This window comes from Necator americanus, chromosome I (genome assembly GCF_031761385.1).
Source record: "Necator americanus strain Aroian chromosome I, whole genome shotgun sequence".
Taxonomy (NCBI): Eukaryota; Metazoa; Nematoda; class Chromadorea; order Rhabditida; family Ancylostomatidae; genus Necator; species Necator americanus.
In genome coordinates, this window is record NC_087371.1 from 19,638,248 (window position 1) to 19,660,221 (window position 21,974).

The window sequence follows — 21,974 nt, forward strand, 5'->3', positions numbered from 1 at the left end:
CTGTATGAAGAAATTGCTGGTATTTTTTTTTACTTAGTGCGAGAAATTCGCATTTTATCCCTTACGTTCCATTTTGGCCATTCTGTCTATGGCAGACTTTGATTTATGAGGTAGTTTTTCAGTTTGAACACAAAGCTCCTATACTTGTTAGGCCGATTTAAAAAAAAACACTTGTTTTTCATAACAATTCATAAGATTTGAGATTTATCGATATTCGGAGTATGTAGTAAGGTCACTGTGGGGGACTGTTTTCGCTGTTTCTCTGAGATTATCGCAGTCAATAAATACAACGAGAAGTGATTAACATCTAAAAATGTCATATTAATGTCATAATGAAATGAAGTGTCATATTAATAATACGTCGCAGAAAAATTATATTTTCTTCTGAATACGAGAAGAACCTTTTCCCGCAACACATCTAAGAAAAAGCTGTTCTGAAAATTTTGCTATTCGAAGACACGTTTGTGGTTAGCTGAAAATGCATGAAGTAATGCCTAAGTTTAGAGGTTGTGGCCGGCATAACAGTGAATGACGTCGACTGATCAGCGTGCAGGCCTCGTCGAATTAGCAAAAGCGGCCGGCTGCCCTCGCTTGGCTCATACTCTGCGTCGCTCTCACATCTGCTCTTTTATCGATAAGATATTGCAGGTTTACACTGCTGAATGCTTGAAGGATTTAAAGGGCTACACAGGGCCAATAACGAAGACGGTTAAAAATTCGGATGTTCTGACAATTAAGCCCGTCAAATATTCGGTCGCGTTTTAGGGAGTTCTGACGTCAGTAACCGGTCTGAACGCTATTAACGTCTGCACGAAACTTGTGTACTTTGCTCGAATTTACTCACTTCACAACCTTTTATTAATGTTACCGAAATGTTGTGTTGGACATGGTGTTATTTATATCTAGGAGACTATACTTATGTTGAGTAGTGCAGCCGCAGTCGACTTGGGCGGAGCGAACGATGGAGTGCTGGTTGCACGAAAGAGTGCATGAATCATAGCGGATGCGTCGCGGTTGCGCAGTTGAATTGTGGTCTTCATATGGACGCAGCAGCCGTTCTCACTTATCTAAGTATTGCTTAGTGCATACATATTTTGAATGGTTACAGAATGGAAAGATTAATGATTCATCCCAATTAGCAAATGTACGACGAAGGAAGAGTAAAACAAAAAAGAATTTTTTCTGTTTATTGCTGTTTGACTGGCACCTTTTATTATTTTTAAAAAGAAATTCCTAGCAAATTTACTTATTAGTGAAGGCGACTTGCAGTGTATCATTTCTTGTTTTAATCCTCGAAGTCGAAAATTTGTCATGTTTACGTCAGGTACGTAGCAAGTAGGGAATCCGTCAGTAAAGCCGTCAGATTTCCAATTCTAATGCTGTCCGCATATATGTACGGCTTCGTTGTTTATGTTTTGTTGCAGAGAATAAGCGAAAATATTTGAGAATCTCATGGCAATCACCACTTTCAGCCCAAATACGAGCCTGGCAAGATTGGGGATCTGAATAGAGTTCTAGAGAAGAAAAACACATAGAGAATAACAGTAAAGGTAGATAAATCGACGAGAGCAAGCGACAGTGGCAGAGGAATAATTTTAATTGTAGTTTTTCTTCAAAAAGAAAATCTACTTCTAGTATCTTTATAAGTTCCTGTTTTTTTAACCTTCACTACCATTATCAGTTAACCAGTTTTTTTTCTTTGTTTTATCAGCTGAAATTGTCTTTTGTTTAGATGTGATACTCATGTCCAACAGTCTGCTTTTTTTCTCTTGCTCTGATAACTGGTACAGAATGACAATTTGCTCTACATTTCACTAGTACGGGAACACATTTTTTGTCGATATTTTTGAATATAGTTGTTTATAACTCAGAATGCAAGTTCCAGAAGGAAATCGAGCTGATAAACCACTTTTCAAGTTTTTCATCTATTCAGATCAAATATTGCACCACCAAACTCGAACCGATATAGTGACAAAATGAAGTGTAATGTGTAACCAGTTTTCTGGATTAGGGACCACTTTTTTGAACGGATACGATGACTTCCACTAATCAACTCAAGCATAAATTTAAGCAGCTTAGAATTAGCAAGTACATCCGAAAAACTTATTGCCCAATTCCTGCTGCTGTCTCCTAAAATTTCTTCTGAAATTTTGATTTTCAAAAAATGTGCGGCATTTATGAGAGTCAGTGATACTCTCCAGTGTTTTCCTTTTCGCTATTCTCATGTGTCTATGAATCACTTTAAACTGTTTAAAGAGGTCCCGTCCTGAAATGTTTGGAATTTTTGTGTTTCTTTCCTTTTATCTGGCCATGTCCAAGAATTAGTTTATTGATGTTTATGTTCGCCTTTCTTCGAGGGAGTTGGATAGTTTCATGATCCTAAATAGTTAATCTACGTTTAGCTCTTCTTCCTCGTTAGGTTGTCTTCCTTCCATTCTCGATAAAATGTTAATCATATTGTACTCTTCTCAGCATTCACGTATCCAAACAAATCCTCTTGAAAATCCTCTTCACGTACTGTCGAGTTAGCATTCTTTGCTCAGTTGAACTACGCTCCACATGGATATCACTCATATCATTTCACTTCGTGCTTTTTCTCTCTAGCTGTTAAAACTCAGTTAAAAATGTGGCTGAATGCAGAGATCAAGATCTCTTGCAATTTACTGACTTTTCTTAAAACGGCGATTGCAAGGTAATAGAAAAAAGTGGAAAAGACGTTGAGAGCGGCATATATGTACGTATCTGGCAGTGGTCCAGGCGCCACCAAATATGTCCAACTGGGCCGAGGTGACGCATGCGCGAATGCGTTAAGGAGTCCGCAAACAGAGCAAAACTGTGCTATCGACTCGCTGTCTGGAGATCAGCCCGGCTGAACGCTTTTAATGGCGGCTAGTGGTGTTTGCAAAAGTATGTAATTGAGGCGTCGTCCCAAAATGCGTTTGTTCCAGCGTTGGACCCATCGTTTCCGGTTTAGAACTAATCTAGGACCATGTGCCTTCCAGAGATATGCCAACATCTCGAGATTTGCTCGTCACAACGCCTCCTGGTTCTCTTATATTTTTTTTGGTCGGCTGGATAGCAAAAGCTCTGAGCAAGTGACGCTAGATCATTAAGGAAATTTTGCACATACATGTGCGAGAAAGTCGTAAAAATTTCGGAGAGAATATAACAGTACCCTTAAAATATAAACGTCTAATGTCGATACTTTGCTGAAGACACTCCCTTCAAATAGTATGATCAGTTTTCTTCTGTCTTTCCCTTCTTTCCCCTTCCTCGTTCTTTAATGTACACAAAAATATCGTGCATGCAAAATTCTCTTTCATTTTACGCGTGGAGTAACAAAAAAAGAATATTTTTAGAACATTGCAATTTGCATTGCATTGCAGGTACTAAACAGAGTAGAAGGTATGGAGTAAATCCCGGTGGGAATTTGTAGAAAGGAAGGTTGTTCGAATGAAATCTATAACTTGTATTGACGTTGGCGTTCTGACTGGCATGAAAGAAGTGTGACAAGCCAGTAATGCAAAGAAGAGTAGTAATAAAGACTATAGGAGTAATGCATAAAAAAATTCTCGAGAATTCATTTGAAATCTGTATATCATAGTGGAGATAAACATTTGGGAATTTAAGATGGTGGTGGAATACACAGTCATTTCAAGGATTCGCGGATCTTAATGTTGAACTGCCCAGGTATTGATTGAAAGCGACCTCGAATCGAGGCGCTATTATGTCTTAAGCGAAGAACCTTAAAAAACGCCTTTGAGAGCAGCGTACAACAAAGTTAACGCTGTTGGGATTTCTCCGCGAAAACATGGGGCTAGAAGTGCAGATCACGAGGATGAACACTATCACGCTCATTTCGTCTTAACTTTTTAGAGAAGCGGCATGGGAAATGGCCTTTTCGATCGTATTTTCCTACAAGGCACTTGGTAATGTGTCAGATTTGAAAGCTAAAGCCGAGTGAGCGGACAATCATTAGGCTGCTGATGCTCTCTTTTCTGCCAACTGGCTGACGCAGCGCGCTAAGCTGCGCGCGGACGTGGGAGGTTACTCGGCGCTTTGTTGTGAAATTCGATCATCAGAGCCGTTCCACACACCGTTTTTCTGGACAGTCTGGTGTCATTGTTCGTGACACTGATATTCGTTATCTGCACTTCTAACCATATCTTTTCGTGAAGGCAATATCAATTTCGAGTTGTGCTGCCCTTAAATATGGCGCGCGTGCGGGCCCTTGCCTTCGGAGAGGTGAAGCAACGCTTTATATTCAGAGATAGATTTGGGAAGCACAGTCTCGATAAATATGCGTGAGCCTTCTAATCCATTTTGGTCCAGACCGCTCTTCCTTCCACAAGAATATATGTTCTGTTCCTTGGCCAACGTCAAATAAAACGTAAGACGCACAACCGGAAATACCCCGTACCGTCCGTCTACCATCAACAACCATTCATTCATGACTTGTGTAAAGACTGTTCATAGCTTTGTATAAGTCGTATTACGACCATACATATTCAAAGGTGTTCACTTTCCCGAAGTTTATTTGAGAAGTGGTTGATTTTAAATCCTTTTTAAACTGCTTGGCGGGTGTAGTGTAGCGGTTAGAGGTTCCGCTTCCTGTATGACCGATCGGAGGTTCGAATCCGCCTTAATGCTCACCAAGCATTTCATCCCTGCAGGGTCGATAAATTGGTACCAGACTTGTCTGGGAGGATAAAATCACTGACGTGACACATCGGCTAGCCACTGCAAGTTATCGTATAGGCCAGTTACACGTTCGTTAACCTCAAACGATCCTGAATTGAAGTGAACGCGGGGGCGCGCCCCAAGCGGATTGATTAACGCCAGACACTTTAAGCCTTTATCTTTTACCTTTCCAAACTGCTGGAGTGGGGAAATCCTGTATTGTCATGGCACAACTTGCTGAAACCTGAACCATCGGGTAGCATTGTAACAACAGAAAGAGCGTGGTGTATTTGTGCGACCACTCATCACTGGTTCCCTCATTCGTCAGAGATTTGTTTCATCCTCAACACAGACTTGTTTTTGTCTTTTTTAAGGCTGTGTGAGGCTTGTTATTTCTAATTTTTACTACCTCTTCTTTATCATTTACAGTCTCGTGCCATCTATTTCCTTTCATAAATCTATAACATTTATTTTCTTAATCAATGCTTTAATTTGAACCAAATTCAAGTATTCGAAGTTCTTATTTCACTCTTGCGCCGCGGTTACTGCTACTCTGCCCAATGAGCCTTGGATTCCAGATTGGTTTTTTTTAAATTTTTTAAAAATTTTCTTTGGTCAACTTTTTGCAGTTGTATTGGCTTTGTTTTGAGCGACACAACTGCTCTGTATGTTTTTTTTTTGGACTCGATGAAAGAAATCATCGTCCTACTTCAAACATCTATTACTTAACTCTTTCTCCTCCTCACAGCTTTTGTGGATCTTTGCAACAGAACGCCCTTTTTTTGGTCTCGAGCCTGAAAACAGGTGGTTTTCTTTTTTTCCTGGTATCATATTCGTTGGTTGCTTGTTCCTGGGAAAATTACTTTTTAAACAAAACTCTAAGCCATTACTTATTTTGTAAATGAAAGTTCAAAACGACTTTATTGTCATCGATCCGAATTTTTTTGAATGAAATTATAGAGACGTCCTAAGGTTTATATCTGTAACTGTTTTTCATAATTTTAGTTCTGCGAATTTTCTTCGCCTTATTCAGGTGCTACGAGTGGTGTTGCCTTTGTTTGCTCATCTGTAAGCTGGGCAGATCGCTCTTTAGTCAGCAAGCAGACATGCGAAGTGAGGGGTTGTTCCTGTTCGCCACTTTTCCGATTTTTGCTTCTCTATTTCTTCTTCTAACTTGAGAATAAGCAATTGAGAGCAATCCTCTTTGCTTCAAAGTTGAAAATTAGGAAGGATTCGAAAGTCTCTGGGTGTTCGTGGCCACGAGCACTTGCATGGCTTCCTTCTTTTTTTCAGTGCCCTAAACCGGTTCGCACAAGAGCTGCATCGTGTGTTTTCGGTATTTCCTTCCGCTTGTGGCCTGCAAACTCGATTTCTCCCGACGTATTCTTTTCAGTCTTATATTACTTTTATTCTTACTATTATTTTACTGTTACTTTATATTACTATATTACTGTTATTATTTCTATTTGTTTCTATTTTCTGTGGATTTATTTCGTTTCTAGACTTTTCGAGAAATCCCTCTGTTAACAACGCTGTCAGCTCTTAAGGAACAAATAGTTTCCTTGTACTTGTTCTTACAGCCTTTTGTGTTTTTATTTTGTAGACCTGTATATTATCTAGTTGTTTTATCATATGATTATTTAATTTTCCTTTTGACCTTCAAAAAAAAAGGGATGAAACTTGACGCACTTCTAGTTTCGACAAGTTTGAAAATATTTTGTTATTCTATCTCAGAAATCTATTGTTTGTGAATATTTTGGAAATAATCCCCGCATGCTTTTCTGTTTGTTACATGTTTTTCCATTCTAACACAATTATTCAAATGTGGATGGGCTTGCAGTTTTATTCGGACGACTTGGTGTCGTCGAGCGGCTGCTCCAACTACTCGTCTCCTCTGACTCCACGCACATTTCTTACCTGATATGCGCCACTGATTAGCTGAGCCATGATTGGATTCTGGAGGCAGATGCGCCTTCTTCTCTGGAAGGGGGTGTTGGTGAAGAAAAGACAAAAGGTGAGTATATAACAACTCGGATCTAGTGTTCTTTTACCTCTAAGAATTCCTTATTCGTTAACCAAAAGAATGTTACTTCAGGAGTACTAATGCAATATATTATTTTTCCACTTTTCTCGTTTTACAAAAATACGACGGCGACTTTGCCCGGCTTAATCTGGAAATCCCTTTCAAATCGTCACATTAAATTCTTGGTGGATTTTTATGGAGACGGAAAATTCTTGATAAATCCACTAAATTCCTTATCATTTTTCATCCTAGAACAACGTACATAAAAAAAAATAATGTAGACACAATTTGAAAGTATTCTGAGTTTAGGTTAAATTATTTAAAAAAAAAAACGTGAAAGATATCATCTTACTGATAAAGACAACGTTCTAAATGTTTATTAAGCAGCCGTTTGCATCTTTTTCCTCTTTTTAAGGAAGGCATCTACCAACCTAACAAACTTGCCAGGAACTGTCAAAAAGCCCCCCTGCCCCCACGGCTACGAAACGGCTGTAACGTCCCTTCTGTGCTTTTGCGACATCCACACGAAGCTATTTCGCATCATACGATAGATCGGAGGTTCGATACCTGAAACATTTTTTTTTTTTTTTTTTATTTTAAAAAAAATAAAAAAAAAAAAAAAAAAAAACTTTTTTTTTTTTTTATTTTTTTTTTTTTTTTTTTTTTTTTTATTTTTTTTTTTTTGTTTGTTTTTGTTTTTTTTTTGTTTTTGTTTTTTTTTTTTTTTTTTTTTTTTTTTTTTTTTTTTAAAAAAAAACACCCTCATAAGGGGGTTGGTTTTTTTTTTTTTTTTTTTTTTTTTTTGGTTGTGTTTTTTTTTAAATTTTTGGTTTTTATTTTTTTTTTTTATGTTTTTTAAAAAATTGGGAGAAATTGCTGGGAAATTTTTTTTTTTATTTTTTTAAATTTTTGGGGGGGGTGTACATAGCGCAGTCGGTAAGAGGCTCCGCTTCCTGTACGATAGATCGGAGGTTCGTACCCGCACTAGTGCCAACCAAGCCCTTTATATCTCCGGAGTGGATAAATTGAGATCAAATTCAATCAATCAAGAGATCAAATTTCTAAGAGCTAATGATGGTTGACGGTTCTTTTTGTCCGTTAGAAATTTAGAGCTGCCTTCCTTTAAATTGCTTATTTTTCTATTTAGTTTTCGGCACATTTTAGGGGGTTTGTTAGGGTAGAGTTTCATAAATAATGTAATGAATAAGTATGTAAATAGATATGGAAGTGAACAGCGTCGATGTTCAGACGAGGTCAATTTCGTCCACTTGATTGTGAGATTATGATTCAGGTTGTAGAAGTTGTGTTCAGTGTTGTTTCTACTAGTTCTTTATTACGAGTAACGCCTGGTCGTTTTTAGTTTTGGTTGGCCATTGAGCTGCTCGTTCCGCTAATCCTCTTTGTCATGTTGGCTCTGGTTCGTACGAGGGATTTTACCGACTTCAAGACGCAGTGTAGGCATTTTTCACAGTTTTCTTTTTTTGGTGAACGAGAGTTGTCTGATACTGAATAAGGAAACTCCTTTTCTCCACATATTTCCTATTTATTCTCATTTCCTTCGCCTAATAAGTAGATTTACTAGCCACTACTGCAATCGACATCTTTATGTCACTCCTTATCAGCTTGCCAAAGCATTGAAGGTTGCTTGACGCTAATGGTTCACATCAGCTACACTCCAGTGGTTTTCACCAGGATAGCCACGTGATTACGCCAACGTTTACTGTACGGAAAAAGCGGGGAAAAAAATGGAAACTGTGGTTGTGGTGGTTGCTTTTCCACTTCATAAGAAGCTGTCATATATTTTCAGACGAAAATTTTGTGGAAGATGCTACGTACTTTCAATGAGAAAAGAACCAGAGTAACCAGTCGACAAAAATATGCGCGTAGTGCGCCGACTACTACATTATTCTAGCTCGCATCGCACATAATTCATCTTGGTGTGGATCTTGCGGGTTTTTGAGGGTGGGTTGGGTACGTCGCCATCCAACAAAGATTTCATCGAAGAAGAATTTTTTGGTGTTAATCTGTCCGCTTAGGATACATCAAGCTCAAAATTGTTTGAGGTTTTTGAACCCATGAGTGGCTCATACAATCACAGCTATCTATAAACTTTTGTTTTTGTCCCAGACAAGGTTGGGACCAATTTAGCCCTGGAAAGATGAAACATTTGGTTGGCCAAGGGCGGTTTCGAGCTACTGAAGTTCTGTTCGCTGTCGAACCTCCTATTCACTGCTCTATACCAACAAGGAAAGAAATATGTTCAGTAGGTGTCGGACTGCTGTGTTAACTTGGATCAAGAAATTGTGGACCAATCCAGTGCAACCTAGTAATTTGACGCGAAAATTGGCAAGCGTCATTCTTTTTTGTTGCCGTCACCAACTCGGCTCTTAGACGTTTATACCAAAACTTCTAAATTGCGTTCTTTATGAATGTGTAAGGAGGAACATTTTATTCCCCTCCTTCTTCGCTTCTTTCTCGATTTCAATAAAGACTTTATTGGATTCCTACTTCTGCTTACCTTAGAAATTTGAAAAAAATGAACGAAATAATTTTGATAAGATTTTCTAGGTCATTACGACTCAAAGGGATTTCCATCAGCCGGTCTTCTTCCATTCCTCCATTCATTTTTATGCTCATTTTCGAATACTTGTCATCTGTCACCGACAACTGGAGATGAAAAGCAGTTTATTCACAACGAAACTGATCCTAACGAGTCTTTGTGAGTTTTTTTTTCCACGAACCTCCTCTTGAACTCAAATGAATTCACCGCACTGAACTCAGTTCAGACTCGTTGACTTATTATATTACTCATCACTTCAACTGGAATGGATTGGTAAAAATCCTGCTGAATTCTCTCGTTTACTCAATAGTTTTACTCGGTTAATTAGCATTATTGCTAAGATGAATAGTACGCATATGGAGCTACCGAAAACGCGAGAGGTATTTTTCATCTATTTTTCGAATATGTATTGTCTCAAAATGACCTCTTATTTTTCAGCTTTTTGAACCTTCCTTCAATCTACCTGACAACTTAGAGCAACTAGGTATCTTCCGTAATGTCAGCGATGTGCTGATGGAGTCCAGACTTACACCAGTTTTTTTTGTCGAAGCCTATTCATACGTAAGTTCTTCATAACCTAACACAACGTAGCACTTCAATGCCAGTTCTCGAGGGAATTCTATCATTTTTGGCGGGCGTGTTTATACTGAAGTACTGAATTACGGTTCGGAGTGTTTCTGATGTCTGGAACTCCTCAATTTGGGGCGGAAGTTGCGCGTTTTTACTCTAATACCACAGTAATACTTGTGAATTCGGCGCCTACCTGCTGGCGGAAAGCACTCGAAAATCGCTCCCTTCTCAAACGCTGCCTTTCTGTTTTGTACTGAACAACTGTGCTATGTCAATGTGGTTTAGGCTCGTGAACTAGGTTCTCTGGATCACCTTGATCTCCTCTCAACTGTGTTCGACCCAATTCCAATACTCTGTAATGAAACGATTTTCAACGAAAGTTTTGTGCTGCCGCCAAAGTAAGTGCATATTCACAATTATCAATGAAGCAAGAGCCAAGATTGTTAACTCACTTCATTACGGTTTCCCCGTCGTCGTCTCCGTCAGAGCCTGAGAAGTCAGATTAATTGTAACACATCCTTTCAAATGCCTCATCCAGAACAAGTCATCATCCCATATGAACTACATCCAGAACTGAGACCAAAAGACCCCAAATCTTTGTACTTCCCTAAGCAGCCGCGTAGCCTTGATGCTAGCGGACCTAGATAGAATCACACCGCTAATACTAATCAGGTTGCGACCCGTAAATGATCCCGTAGATGCTAGCCAGCTCGTTGGACACAGCTATGTACTCTTCCGTTCTGTTTTTCGACATTTAACGTTTATCCAAAGTTCTGCGAGCCACAATTTCGGGTTCTTACGATAGGATCGTGGCGGCTATGCAGAAATCGAGCATTTTCGTGACATTTTCTGCGATGAGTTCCGAGAGGGGTTGCTGCGTTTGAATGAAATCTGGATGTTTTTTAATACGAACACAAAGAGGTCGCCCTGTTTCCCCAATATATTTTTCGCCACATGTTTTGCACGAAATTGTATAAAATAGATCAGAGACCATGCGGTTGCCTGCCTTACCGAATGTTAATATTACACAGTTTGGAGCCAGGCAGATACGGTAGTACATTCTGTTTCGGATTAAATGCTTCTTGAGAATTGTTCCAAGATTCAAGAAAGGTCGCATTTTTACGGTCAAATGTATATTGCAAAATTCTTGAATAAAGTCGTGAGATTCTGTTTGAAGTCATTCACGTTGTTCTTTTCCTGATTCTCAGGCTTCACAAAGGTGCAGTACATAAGGTGCAGTAATTATTATTGAACCTAATTTAAATGGAACTGAACAATCTTACTGTGCTTTCTTTCTTCTTCTTCTCAAATTTTCCACCGTTTCTCTTTCACTCATTTCAAATTCAACAGTTTATGAAGCAGAGGTGATTTTCTTTCAGTTTGCTTAAAAAAAATTTTCACTCTACCTCGACGATATTATTGTTAAAGTTCTTACTTTCTAGGGGAAGAGTGATAAAATCTTTAATTCTTCGAATCACTGGAATATCTGAATGGTCAGGATTTGGAATTATTTCAAATATTTGGTGGAAACCATTCGTTTGAATACCCATGCACAATGTGAAAGGACCCTTTTTATTAAATACCAGTCTGAATGTCCGGCTAAAGCCGGACTTCAGACTTTCGGTGATTTTAGCTTCGCTCCCCTTCACTGATCAATGAAAGTTAATAGTAGTGGTGTTTTCTGTAAAATTAGATTTGTCTTTTTTTAACAACGCTTTCCTTCTCTTCTTTATATTATAAATTAAGGCGAAAGATTACGGAGTTTTCCTGCTAAACGCGTCAATTCTACATTTGGAGAATATTCGACCATCAGCTACAAACACTCCTTCGATGCCAGAATAATATAGATACAATTTGAAAGCATTACTCGAAGTATGGGTATTCCTCCTGATTTCTCCCAATAGTTATCAAAGAAAGACGTCTTAACATTAAATGACGTGAGAAAGACATTATCCTACTGATAAAGATAACGTTCCACGTCAGATCACATAAACATTTTGCTACTATTTAAGCAGCCATTTGCATGCGTGTTTCCACTTTCTGAGAACGGCATGCTACAAACTTGAGGCGAAAGAAGAAGGAAATAGGCACACGGAGTAGTCATAAAGGTGAAGAGCAAAGCGCCAAGTGATTACGGCTATGAAACGGCTGCAACCATTTACCTTTTGCGTCATGCGCACTAATTTATTGCGCTCCAATGACCGGGTCCACCGACGCCGGTGGATCCGTTGCACCCTCTTCTATAGGTATCTGGCGCCGGTGGACCCGTCCCACCCCTTCTATAGATATCTGGCGCCAGCGCACCAATCTGGCGCCGGTGGACCCGTCGCACCCCCTTCTATACGTATCTGGCGCCGGCACACCAATCCGACGCCGGTGGATCCGTCGCACCCCCTTCTACAGGTATCAGGCGCCGGTGGACCCGTCCCACCCCCTTCTATAGGTATCTGGCGCCAGCGCACCAATCCGACGCCGGTGGACCCGTCGCACCCCCTTCTATAGGTATCTGGCGCCGGCACACCAATCCGACGCCGATCGATCCGTCGTACCCCCTTCTACAGGTATCAGGCGCCGGTGGACCCGTCCCACCCCCTTCTATAGGTATCTGGCGCCGGCACACCAATCCGACGCCGGTGGACCCGTCGCACCTCCTTTTTCGAATTTCGTGACACACACACATACATACACACATACACACACACACACACACACACACACACACACACACACACACACACACATACATACATACACACACGGACTAAGCTCGTTATTATATATCATGATTCTTATCAATCACTTTATGTTATTTTCACTACAGCTAAGGATAGTTTAAGTTGAGAACGTTGCAGTCTCATTTCTTTCTATTGATCTTATTTTCCGCCTATTCAGCCATCACAGAATTCAGTGCAGGCTGGACAAGAACGTATCAGTTGAGAGCTTACGGCGGTGGAGCGTCGAGTACTCATTCTTTTCCCTTTCAGTGCCAGTCTTTCTGCCGAAGATCGTTCTTCCCTTTGTGATGTCTCACCTCTGGCTTTTTTAAGTATGTTTCGAATGGATCACTTGCAGAATTTGGTTACGGGATCCTCCGTAAGTCCTCTTTGCCCTCTTGTTGGCTCGACAGATCCGAACCTATATTTGCCGGCGAAGAAAAAGGAGTTGCTTTCTGCTTTCAATACATTTATAGAGCTTTGTCGTCTGCTATCGCAGTTTGGTGCAATTTCAGCCTTTATAAAATTCTAGTTGGAGCTGTTTGAGCGTCAGCGAATAGGGAGACTTGCGTTATTGAACAATTGTTTTAAATTAGCTGCGACATTTCAGAGTCCTTCAAATAACCACACAGAAGAAACTGGCTCGATTGCGGATTTGCTCCGGCTCTTTCTGACCTCTGCTCAACTTCTCGTACAGCAACCGCTTTACGAGGGATTTCTGAAATGGAGCGACTCTCTTCCTATGTCATTTTCAAACATTTCGTCAATGATATTCTGTGGCGCTAATCCTTTCGGTGAGTTACCTTAAAATTTATCAACAGTCTATGATATCTAAATTATATGGATATGGGGAAGAAAAAAGAAATTGTCTCCTCGTGTTTCCAACCGGCTACTCACCTTATTTTTATCGCATGGAAATTCATTAGAAGGATTATTGAGGTTTAGTAGTTTACAGCAGTTTGTAGCTGTTATATAGTACTTTGTAACGAAGAACTTTTGACACTAGTTGAAAATGAAGATTTCTTGAACTGGGATATTGGAGCGCTTGCTAACTTAATTTTCATATTTTTTTTTCTATGGTACCAGCATCTTTGTTTTGAAGAAACCTCAACGGAAGGACTTGGACCGCTGTCGCCAAAAGTGGAGACACCTTTCGATGAACTTAGGAAGGAACTTGTTGAGTAGGTTTCCTTGTCTAAGCCATTGCATTCACATGATCTATGAGTCAAGTTTATTGCGTTCAGTACGAGCACACAAAAACAAGCTGTGTTCAGCTTAGCAGCACTTCTTCCTTATTAGAAGCGATCTTTCTTTCTTCGAGTTTATAAACTAGCAATTTTTTTTGTCACATTCGTATCCTGCCGCTCTTTGAACAATGCATATAATCATTTTTTGGAGAATAGAGAAATACGCGGACTTAATCAAATGCGCGATTATCTTGTGCTATACAAGCAGGTTGGTGAGCAAATCTCTTGACTGACCATGAGAAATGAATTTCCAAGGTATTTTAGGCGGGTTCACTTGAACTGAGGCATCTTAGAGGATTCTTGTCGTATTTGGCCTGAAATTGCTTAAATTTGTGAAGGATAAGATTGAACTGGAGCGTATTACACCTTATTTAAAGGCATTACCAAACGAATCTGAGGTGGTACGGATTTCAGGTGGAGTATTCTTGTACGGTATAGTAGATTATGGAGAGGGGGATGATTCCGTCCATTTCTTCCTAATTGCCGTAAAAAACGGCCCGGAAGATGCGGCGCGTGCACAAGGCTGGCGCGCTCCAATCGAACTCGTTGTAGAAAATAGCGCGCCTGATCTCTCGAAGCCGTATCGTCCGGGCCGTTTTTTTTACGACAATTAGGAAAAAATGGATGGAATCGCCCTTTCCTCCATAATCTACGATCCCGTATACGAATACTCCACCTGAAATCGGTACCACCTCAGATTCGTGGGGTGATGCTTTTAAAACAGTATTGTTCAAGAGAAAATATTGTTCAAGAGTCTGATTTCTTCTTAAATGAGAACATTTATTGAAATTTATATGTCAGAATTGCAAAGAAATAAATGTGTTGCTCAATACGAATTTCAAGATTTATTGAGAAGATCGTACCTGGTCAACAGGAGCACGACAAGCGGTTCTGTCATGGTGTATGGGTTCGTGATGGTAAGTACTGACTGACCGCCTTGTGCTGTTACATCCCCAAAATTTAGTCGTTTTTCACATTTCTCCTTTCAAGATATGAACTGTTCTTCCCTGGAATCGGCTGTCATGCAGAGACTTCGTCCAATCCTGACGGGCTATATCCTCGTCGCTCCACAGTCTCCAGTCGTTGAAGAGATGATAGACATAGTAAAGAAGTTTTTTTCACAATTTTACAGTCTAAAATAATACACAAAGTAGAAATTTTTGGTCCATACATGCTTTTTTTTCAAAATACATCTTTGAACTTTTGAATTAACGTGTGAAACTAACACCTTCTATAAGTATACGAGACAGTTCAACAAACAACGGAAGGAGAGAAACAAAGAAAAAGAAGGAAAACGAAAAAGTAATGTATTGTGTCAAAACATTTGACACAATACTTTACTTTTTCTTACCGATTTTTGCGGGTACGTATGAGTAACCACATCGAACATTTAAGTAAACTCATTTCAGTTGAACAACCCTCTGCGTCTCCTGGATTTTCTCCGTAAAAAGCTGTACGAATATCCCGAATTGTCAGATAATTTGCAGAGTGCGTTTTACGAAAGTGATCTGCGTGCCGCTTCTATGGTGAGTTTTTTTGAGTCTTCCTAGATTATGACGATGACTGTCGTTCAACAACCTCATCGTCTGTGTGCAGTGCTTCTCTGGTGCTATTCTCGCATGTAATTATTGATGATTATCGTCTGATGCATTTGAAACTACCTCTAGAACTTTTTACTGCTCTTGACGTCCAATTCGCGCAACATTTAAATATCTACTCGCACGCGTGAAAATTCGCTGGAAAATAAGGGTAACTTGCTCAAACAGTCAAGTATTTCCACGGAGTCCTCCCTGTGCACGACTTCGGTCGGTGCGACGACGGAACCTGTCACGGTTCTTCCTATTGTATATCCCCAACGCGATATGTAAGGGCCGTTTCTCAGCAATAGAAGCTCTCGGTCCTATCTCGAAATCCCCGCCCTCTCCTCGAATTGCACATGTTCGCATTCGAATTCTAAATTTCTATCTATCGTCTTATGTAGGCTCGAAAACATTTTGGAACCGCTTGAACCATAGAAACCGCCGGTCGAGCGCACATCTCTGAAAGAGTTGTGCCACACCAGATATCCATGTTTGAGATGCGGGCCTCATCCGTACCCTACTCATCTATCTAACCAGTTAATTCACCCCTTGATCGCATCTATATGATCGTGTTGTTTGTAGTTGTTTGTTTGTTTGTTTGTCGGTACACAGTATTTTTTAATCGTTTAACTGCCCTATAATATTATGACAAAAGAAGCAGGGTCCGAGGATCTCTCCAGTGACATGGGGGGGGGGGAACCCGAGAGCGGTTGGTGGTTTGGCTCAACGCCGACGCCTGCGGATTCGGATAGTTGTGTCCGGACTGCATTATTCGATTGAGGAATAAGCTGGAGCGGATTCGAGGAATGACAGTAGTAGCAGTGGTAAATTCCACTGTAAAATTAAGCGATTTGCTATGAAATACCAAATTTTGTTATCCAAACGATCCAATGTTAGTTTGTATCTGTGTTATTTGTTCCGGTCACAACCTATTTACTTGCACTGTGATTTTGAAGTGCATCTTTCGTTGGACTCTTGAAAGAAGGTTCTTCTCTTGGTATTTAAAGAAGTTTTTAGCAAACAGTTATTTTGATAGCTTGGCGAACAGTTAAGAGTTTGATCGAAGTTATGTTTGGTTTTGTTCTTGTCGCTAAAGACTTCTATAGATCTTGTCATTCATTTAATCACTGAATATTCCAGAATATTCTGGAATTCATCCGAGCATCCCATAAACAGCATCCAGAGTGGCTAAAAAGACTAGAGTTTGTACTTGGACACATCTTCGGTCCTCCATCGGATCCGTACTCATTTGGAGCCGTCACGAAGAATCTCACTGCGACTGTCAACAAATACACCACGGTATGGATCACACCATCACACCGTGCTGCAACGAGTTTTCTGCGATGGAATTCATTCAGTGTTTTCTCACCGATCGATTTGTGACAGTTGCAAATGAATCTGCTATGGAAGAAGCTGCAGTGTGTTTGACAGAGTATCAACAGTATTTCACCGGCATTGTCATTGTCAACATGACTGACAATGCTACGGAGTTTGAATCGCTCACCACATACAAGATTCGCCATTTGTCCACTCTCGTTGACAGTGAGTCCAGTAGTCGGCCACTTTGCATTCAGATACAGAGCCCCTAGGGAAGTTTCTTTAATAAATTCTCTACATTCTAAAGTCAGTATTCCGTTGCAGATACATATTCCTATGCTGACAGCCCTCGACGAATATTTGACAGAAATATGCCCTTCAACGACCTAAAATATCTAACGTATGGATTCTCTTTTCTACAAGGTACCCTTTCTTTAGTTTATCATCTCTATTTCAAATTGATGGCATACAAGAGGGGTTTGGTTAAAAACTGATGTGTATGGGTACATACACAAAAAACATTCGAGGGAAAGTTTCCGATTGCAAAAACTTGGATTTTCGGTTAAGATTTACTTATACTGCATGTCACAAACACAGAGATTTGCCCCTCTTTAGATAAAAATCTAAGGTTCTAGTCCTCTTTGCGCCGCACCACGCTAGAACATTTTGAATTTCAAGTTCCTGTCTGTAACTTAACCTTTTTTTTTCTCTTTTGGTCTGTCAGATCTTCTTCAGAAGCCATTGATCGTGCGATCATCTCAATGCGATCGAACTCCTCTCATTCCTTAGGGATGTACTCCCAACAAGAGCCCTATCCATGCTTATCTTACGATACGTGAGACCAGGGAGTTCTTTTCCTGTGGTGCTAATAAAAGGAAAGAATTTTTTTTAGATTTAATGTTTCTGTTTTCCTGGGGCTCTTTGTGATTCTGTCTTACATAATACCGGCTGCTTTACTGGTGAAGAATATCGTCTACGAGAAAGAATTGAGGTTGAAGGTAAGTAGTGTGTTTTTTCTGTATATTGCTTCTTTTATGGAATTCATTTTTCGTATGATCTAGGAACAGATGAGAATCATGGGTCTGGGTGATATGGTACATTTGTGGTCGTGGGCTATCATATCTCTCGTTCTCAACCTTACCAGCACATTTATCATCGCTATAATTGTAAAGGTATGTCCAGTCATCTAAAAAGCGCCGCAAAATTCTTAAAGTTGTTCCGGCGTTATTTTGGGATGTGTAAATAGATACACAAGTAAGCGAAAATGTGTGAGAGTGACCATAAACTAGAAATCATAATTGAGCCTCGGCTAATATTACGAAGACATATCAAGTTTGTATCGAATAAATCAGTTTATTAAATTTCTGCTTTGAAACAGGGCGATGGAAATGTGAAATGGGAAGGAATCTATTCACTGTTTAAGTAAGGAATAACTCTGAAGTATTGCTACCTTCACTGCTCAATTTATGGAAGTATTGTCCGAACGCATTCCAGACACGATGAAACAGCGTAAAACTCGCTGACCACTCACGCAGAACTTTAAATAAGGACGAAGTATTCATCGAGCCGTACATTGGCGACCCGAGTCCACTCAGGTCTACAATGCCTGCCAGTTCACCGTAAAGAATGGAACTGTGTTACCGTAAACTCTATACACCTAAGTATTTGATTTATTTGGGTTGGAGGTTGTTTATAGCAAGTATATTAAAAATTTGTTGATTTTTACACGCTGTCTTCGGAGTGGGGGATTTTTCCTTCCAGTATTGTATTGAGATATGAGACTCTAACTATGTCAAAACTTGTTTCGGTAAATGCAGGATGTAGGAGGCAGCTGCCCAAATAAGGCATTATTAGGAGAGAAATAGGAGGAAAAAGAACAGAAGTATATATATATATATATATATATACATAATATAGGGTTCAAAACAATATATATATATATATATATATATATATATATATATACATTGTTTTGAACCCTCCACGAGATCGCTTTCTTGAGTTTCGCTTTATCTTCATCTTTGTGAACTATGTCCTAACGTCGGGACCAGGTCGAGAAGCAGCGAATAGGACAGCGAATAGCTGCTTGTCGACCTGGTCCCGATAGGTCATAGTTCAACATGATGAATATGTGGTGCGTCAACAGTGTTCACAGACTCTAACCGTGGTGATTTTTGCTGGACTCTCCAAACGCAATGAATGAAGCTGAAAATTTGGATTTACTGGATGGAGTAGAACATGAACATACGGAATGGGATGGAACAAAAAGTGGAGGGGAACGAAATTAGAAAGTCAGCGCAAATAAGATTTACCTTGTTTTCTGTAGGTGAAATGATATCTGAATTATTTGAGTGGATGACAGTGGATGACATCCTTTACCCCACAGTACTGAAATAACTGTAATTATTTGAGTGGATGACAGTGTAATTGTACGTGTAGGCCTATACAATAACTTGCGGTGGCTAGCTGATGTGTCAGCTCAGTGTTTTTGTCCATCCAGACAAGTTTGGTACCAATTTATCGACCCCCGAGGGGTGAAGGGCTTGGTGGGCGCTAGGGCGGATTCGAACCTTCGATCCATCATGCATGCAGCGGAGCCTCTAACCGCTTCACTGCACCCGTCCGCAAACCAAACCTCAAACGATTCTGAATTGAAGTGAACTGGTGGCGCATCCCAAGCGTATTGATTAAAACGCTTAACGATTAAAATCAAGGGCATTCAAAAAAGCAAATTTATTCTACGAATCTATAGATATTTATGAATAAAATAAGATTCGCACTATGAAAAGGCCAAATGAAGAAGAACAACAGCATTTTTGTAAAGTGATGTTTGGATCGTATGTGCTGTCTGCGGATTATCCGTGTGTAGAAGAATTCTTAGTTTTTCCTTGTGGATGTTCTCCACAGACTAAATTTTTTTGTGAACAGCAGAAAATCTATCAGTTTGTCGCAGTCTGGTTCGCTTTGTTTTGGTTATATATATATATATATATAAAATATATATATATATATACATGAAATTCTTTTAGTTCAGAATTGTCAATTCTTTGCAGTACGGCCATCTCTTGACCGCTGATTTTTCGCTGGTGTTCGTGTTTCTGTCCTTATTCGTCATCTCCTCCATAGCTTTATGTATCCTGCTGTCGACGTTCTTCTCCAACGCTAATATCTCAACGGCTGCTACATGTCTGATTTACTTCCTGTTCTTCTTTCCTTTCCAACTCAGCGTCAAAGCCAAAAACAAGGCCTTCACTCAGTTCACTGTAAGTGCTTAGCATTTCCCTGCAAAGTTATAGTGGAACGTTCGTTATTGTTATCGTTCTGTTCAATTTTTCTTTACAGTTGATTTTCCCTCAAACCACATTGGGTTACGGAATGACTATGTTGGCCCTCTTTTCCGACGTTGATCAGGCGACGTGGTCATACCTCAGCGGCATCTATCTTGATGGTAGGTTAGAGGAAGCTTCTTGTGCGGGATTTATCTAATCGAACGTAATTTTCACGCCTTTTTTCATTCTTAACTGTTCGAAATAAAATCTAGTTTGATGTAAAAATCGAGAGCAACACAATGGTCTCAGAATTTCAGCGTATGCGGTTGGACTGACTGAATGCATGATAGCTTTTGCTTTACAAACCGTTGTTTTTATAATATTAGCCTGGTACAAAAGCGCCGTATCGCCTGGTAAATTTCCTTTTCTTTGTAACTTTATACTACATGTAGTAGAACACTGCATTACTACAGTTTTAATATTAGTTTTCATATCATTTTGCAACTATAGCTAATGTCTTATAAAATTCAAGATTTATTTCTTACCTGTAGGGATTTATGGCGTGTCCTTACCCTGGCATTTCTGCTTAACTAAAAACTACTGGTTTCCTAGTTCCGTTGGTGTGTCGGACTACAGTTCAACATTTGATTCCCAGCCAGGTATGTGAAGCTCATTACGGATTTAAATATTTCATTTAGTTATTCTGCGCAGTTCATGCGCTTGTGTACAGGAATGTGAGAGGCTGTTCAGCGGTTTTTATCCGACTGTTCTTTCTTTGTAATTAAGAATGGTCCTTCAATTTTGCAAGTATCTGTATAAACATAGGGACTTTTTAATCATTGAATCAACAAACACTGTTCTCTTTTTTTTTGTGGAAATCAGAGATGAGGAAGCAAGAAATAAATCTGTTGCTTGAATCCCCTGAATATGTGGGTTTTTCAGCAGGCGACACTTTTGATGTTGAACCGACCTATTTGAACATGACAGTCCATATCACTGGCATGAGCAAAATTTACAGCAATGGGACCAAGGCGGTATTATTTGTGCAGTGAATAGTATGGACAAATCCTTGTACTATTTGTGAATTACAGCTCGATCAACTCAATCTGCGTCTTTACGAGGACCAAATCACGGCCCTCTTGGGACACAATGGTGCGGGTAAAACGACGACGATGTGAGCCCCTTCTAAAAGTGCTGCAAGTGGTCTAATTGAAAAAAATTGTCTAGGTCAATCCTTTGCGGCTTGTACTCTCCAACTTCTGGATCTGCGTTCATTTATGGGAGGGATATTAGGACAGAAATACAACGAGTCAGAGATATTCTGGGAGTATGTCCGCAGTACAACGTACTGTTTTCGCTGTAAGTCCACTACTGTGATCATCATCTTATTTCACCTGTGTTACCCTCATTTTTTTATTTGCTCGAGTGGACGCCAGCAATACTTCCATTTGTCCAGTTCACGCAAAGAGGCTGCCGAATGGTTCCTCTTCTTGCGAGGGACTCTAGGAGCATTATTTCTTTTTTCGAAAAACTTTGTGATGGGGGTGGTCATCGGGCGATCTTCCTGCATTGTGTTTGCTATCGCGTGGTACCCGGTCGCTCACGGCTCTGGTTCAACGATTGTCGTAGAAATGCATCGCCTAATTTTACTTTCCTTGGCGAACGCGGCGGCGTCTCTAATCTTTGATCGCTGAGGGTGGGCTGAGCTCCCTCCTGTTTCACTTGCATACATTGGGATATTCCTAGCATCATCCTTTCAGCTGAGTCTTCTTTGACATTCACCGCATTTTCTTCCTTGCAAAATGTTCAGGTTTTCGATGTGTAGGTCTAGAGCGAAAAAAAGTGGTTTTGATTGGGTGAGTATGAAGCTCGATGTCATTGGTCCTCTTCACTTTTTCACTTCATCCTCGCTGCTCTTGTATGTTTACACTCCAAGCTGCTTGTATCCTAGTGTTCAGCTCAGAGGTCAGGTCATTCATTACGTTAATTTCCCGACCTAACTATACATAACTTG

At 40.0% G+C, this 21,974-nt stretch overlaps 1 protein-coding gene across 7 annotated transcripts in view; it reads left to right on the forward strand.

The window, feature by feature from the left end:
• Positions 1 to 4: 4 nt before the first annotated feature.
• The window catches only part of RB195_006248 (uncharacterized protein), a gene marked incomplete at both ends in the record, with an annotated part of 32,805 nt that continues 10,835 nt past the window's right edge, over positions 5 to 21,974 (forward strand). For 3 of the 7 annotated variants that reach the window (XM_064179231.1, XM_064179228.1, XM_064179229.1), the window contains 25 exons: positions 6,647 to 6,694; positions 8,064 to 8,157; positions 9,272 to 9,422; positions 9,490 to 9,643; positions 9,702 to 9,824; positions 10,119 to 10,231; positions 12,818 to 12,926; positions 13,158 to 13,341; positions 13,650 to 13,728; positions 14,638 to 14,711; positions 14,785 to 14,897; positions 15,204 to 15,320; positions 16,515 to 16,673; positions 16,733 to 16,916; positions 17,016 to 17,114; positions 17,427 to 17,526; positions 17,584 to 17,689; positions 17,753 to 17,863; positions 19,745 to 19,954; positions 20,034 to 20,139; positions 20,278 to 20,373; positions 20,512 to 20,619; positions 20,903 to 20,994; positions 21,052 to 21,134; positions 21,188 to 21,319. In XM_064179231.1, coding sequence (XP_064036200.1) covers positions 6,647 to 6,694; positions 8,064 to 8,157; positions 9,272 to 9,422; positions 9,490 to 9,643; positions 9,702 to 9,824; positions 10,119 to 10,231; positions 12,818 to 12,926; positions 13,158 to 13,341; positions 13,650 to 13,728; positions 14,638 to 14,711; positions 14,785 to 14,897; positions 15,204 to 15,320; positions 16,515 to 16,673; positions 16,733 to 16,916; positions 17,016 to 17,114; positions 17,427 to 17,526; positions 17,584 to 17,689; positions 17,753 to 17,863; positions 19,745 to 19,954; positions 20,034 to 20,139; positions 20,278 to 20,373; positions 20,512 to 20,619; positions 20,903 to 20,994; positions 21,052 to 21,134; positions 21,188 to 21,319 — 2,945 coding nt within the window. Of the gene's footprint in view, positions 20 to 765; positions 890 to 5,713; positions 5,794 to 6,520; positions 6,539 to 6,618; positions 6,695 to 7,943; positions 7,995 to 8,063; positions 8,158 to 9,271; positions 9,423 to 9,489; positions 9,644 to 9,701; positions 9,825 to 10,118; positions 10,232 to 12,817; positions 12,927 to 13,157; positions 13,342 to 13,649; positions 13,729 to 14,637; positions 14,712 to 14,784; positions 14,898 to 15,203; positions 15,321 to 16,514; positions 16,674 to 16,732; positions 16,917 to 17,015; positions 17,115 to 17,426; positions 17,527 to 17,583; positions 17,690 to 17,752; positions 17,864 to 18,069; positions 18,114 to 18,185; positions 18,201 to 19,725; positions 19,955 to 20,033; positions 20,140 to 20,277; positions 20,374 to 20,511; positions 20,620 to 20,902; positions 20,995 to 21,051; positions 21,135 to 21,187; positions 21,320 to 21,974 lie in introns of those variants that run through there. The other 4 variants (XM_064179227.1, XM_064179230.1, XM_064179226.1 and 1 more) reach the window with 4 other exon arrangements.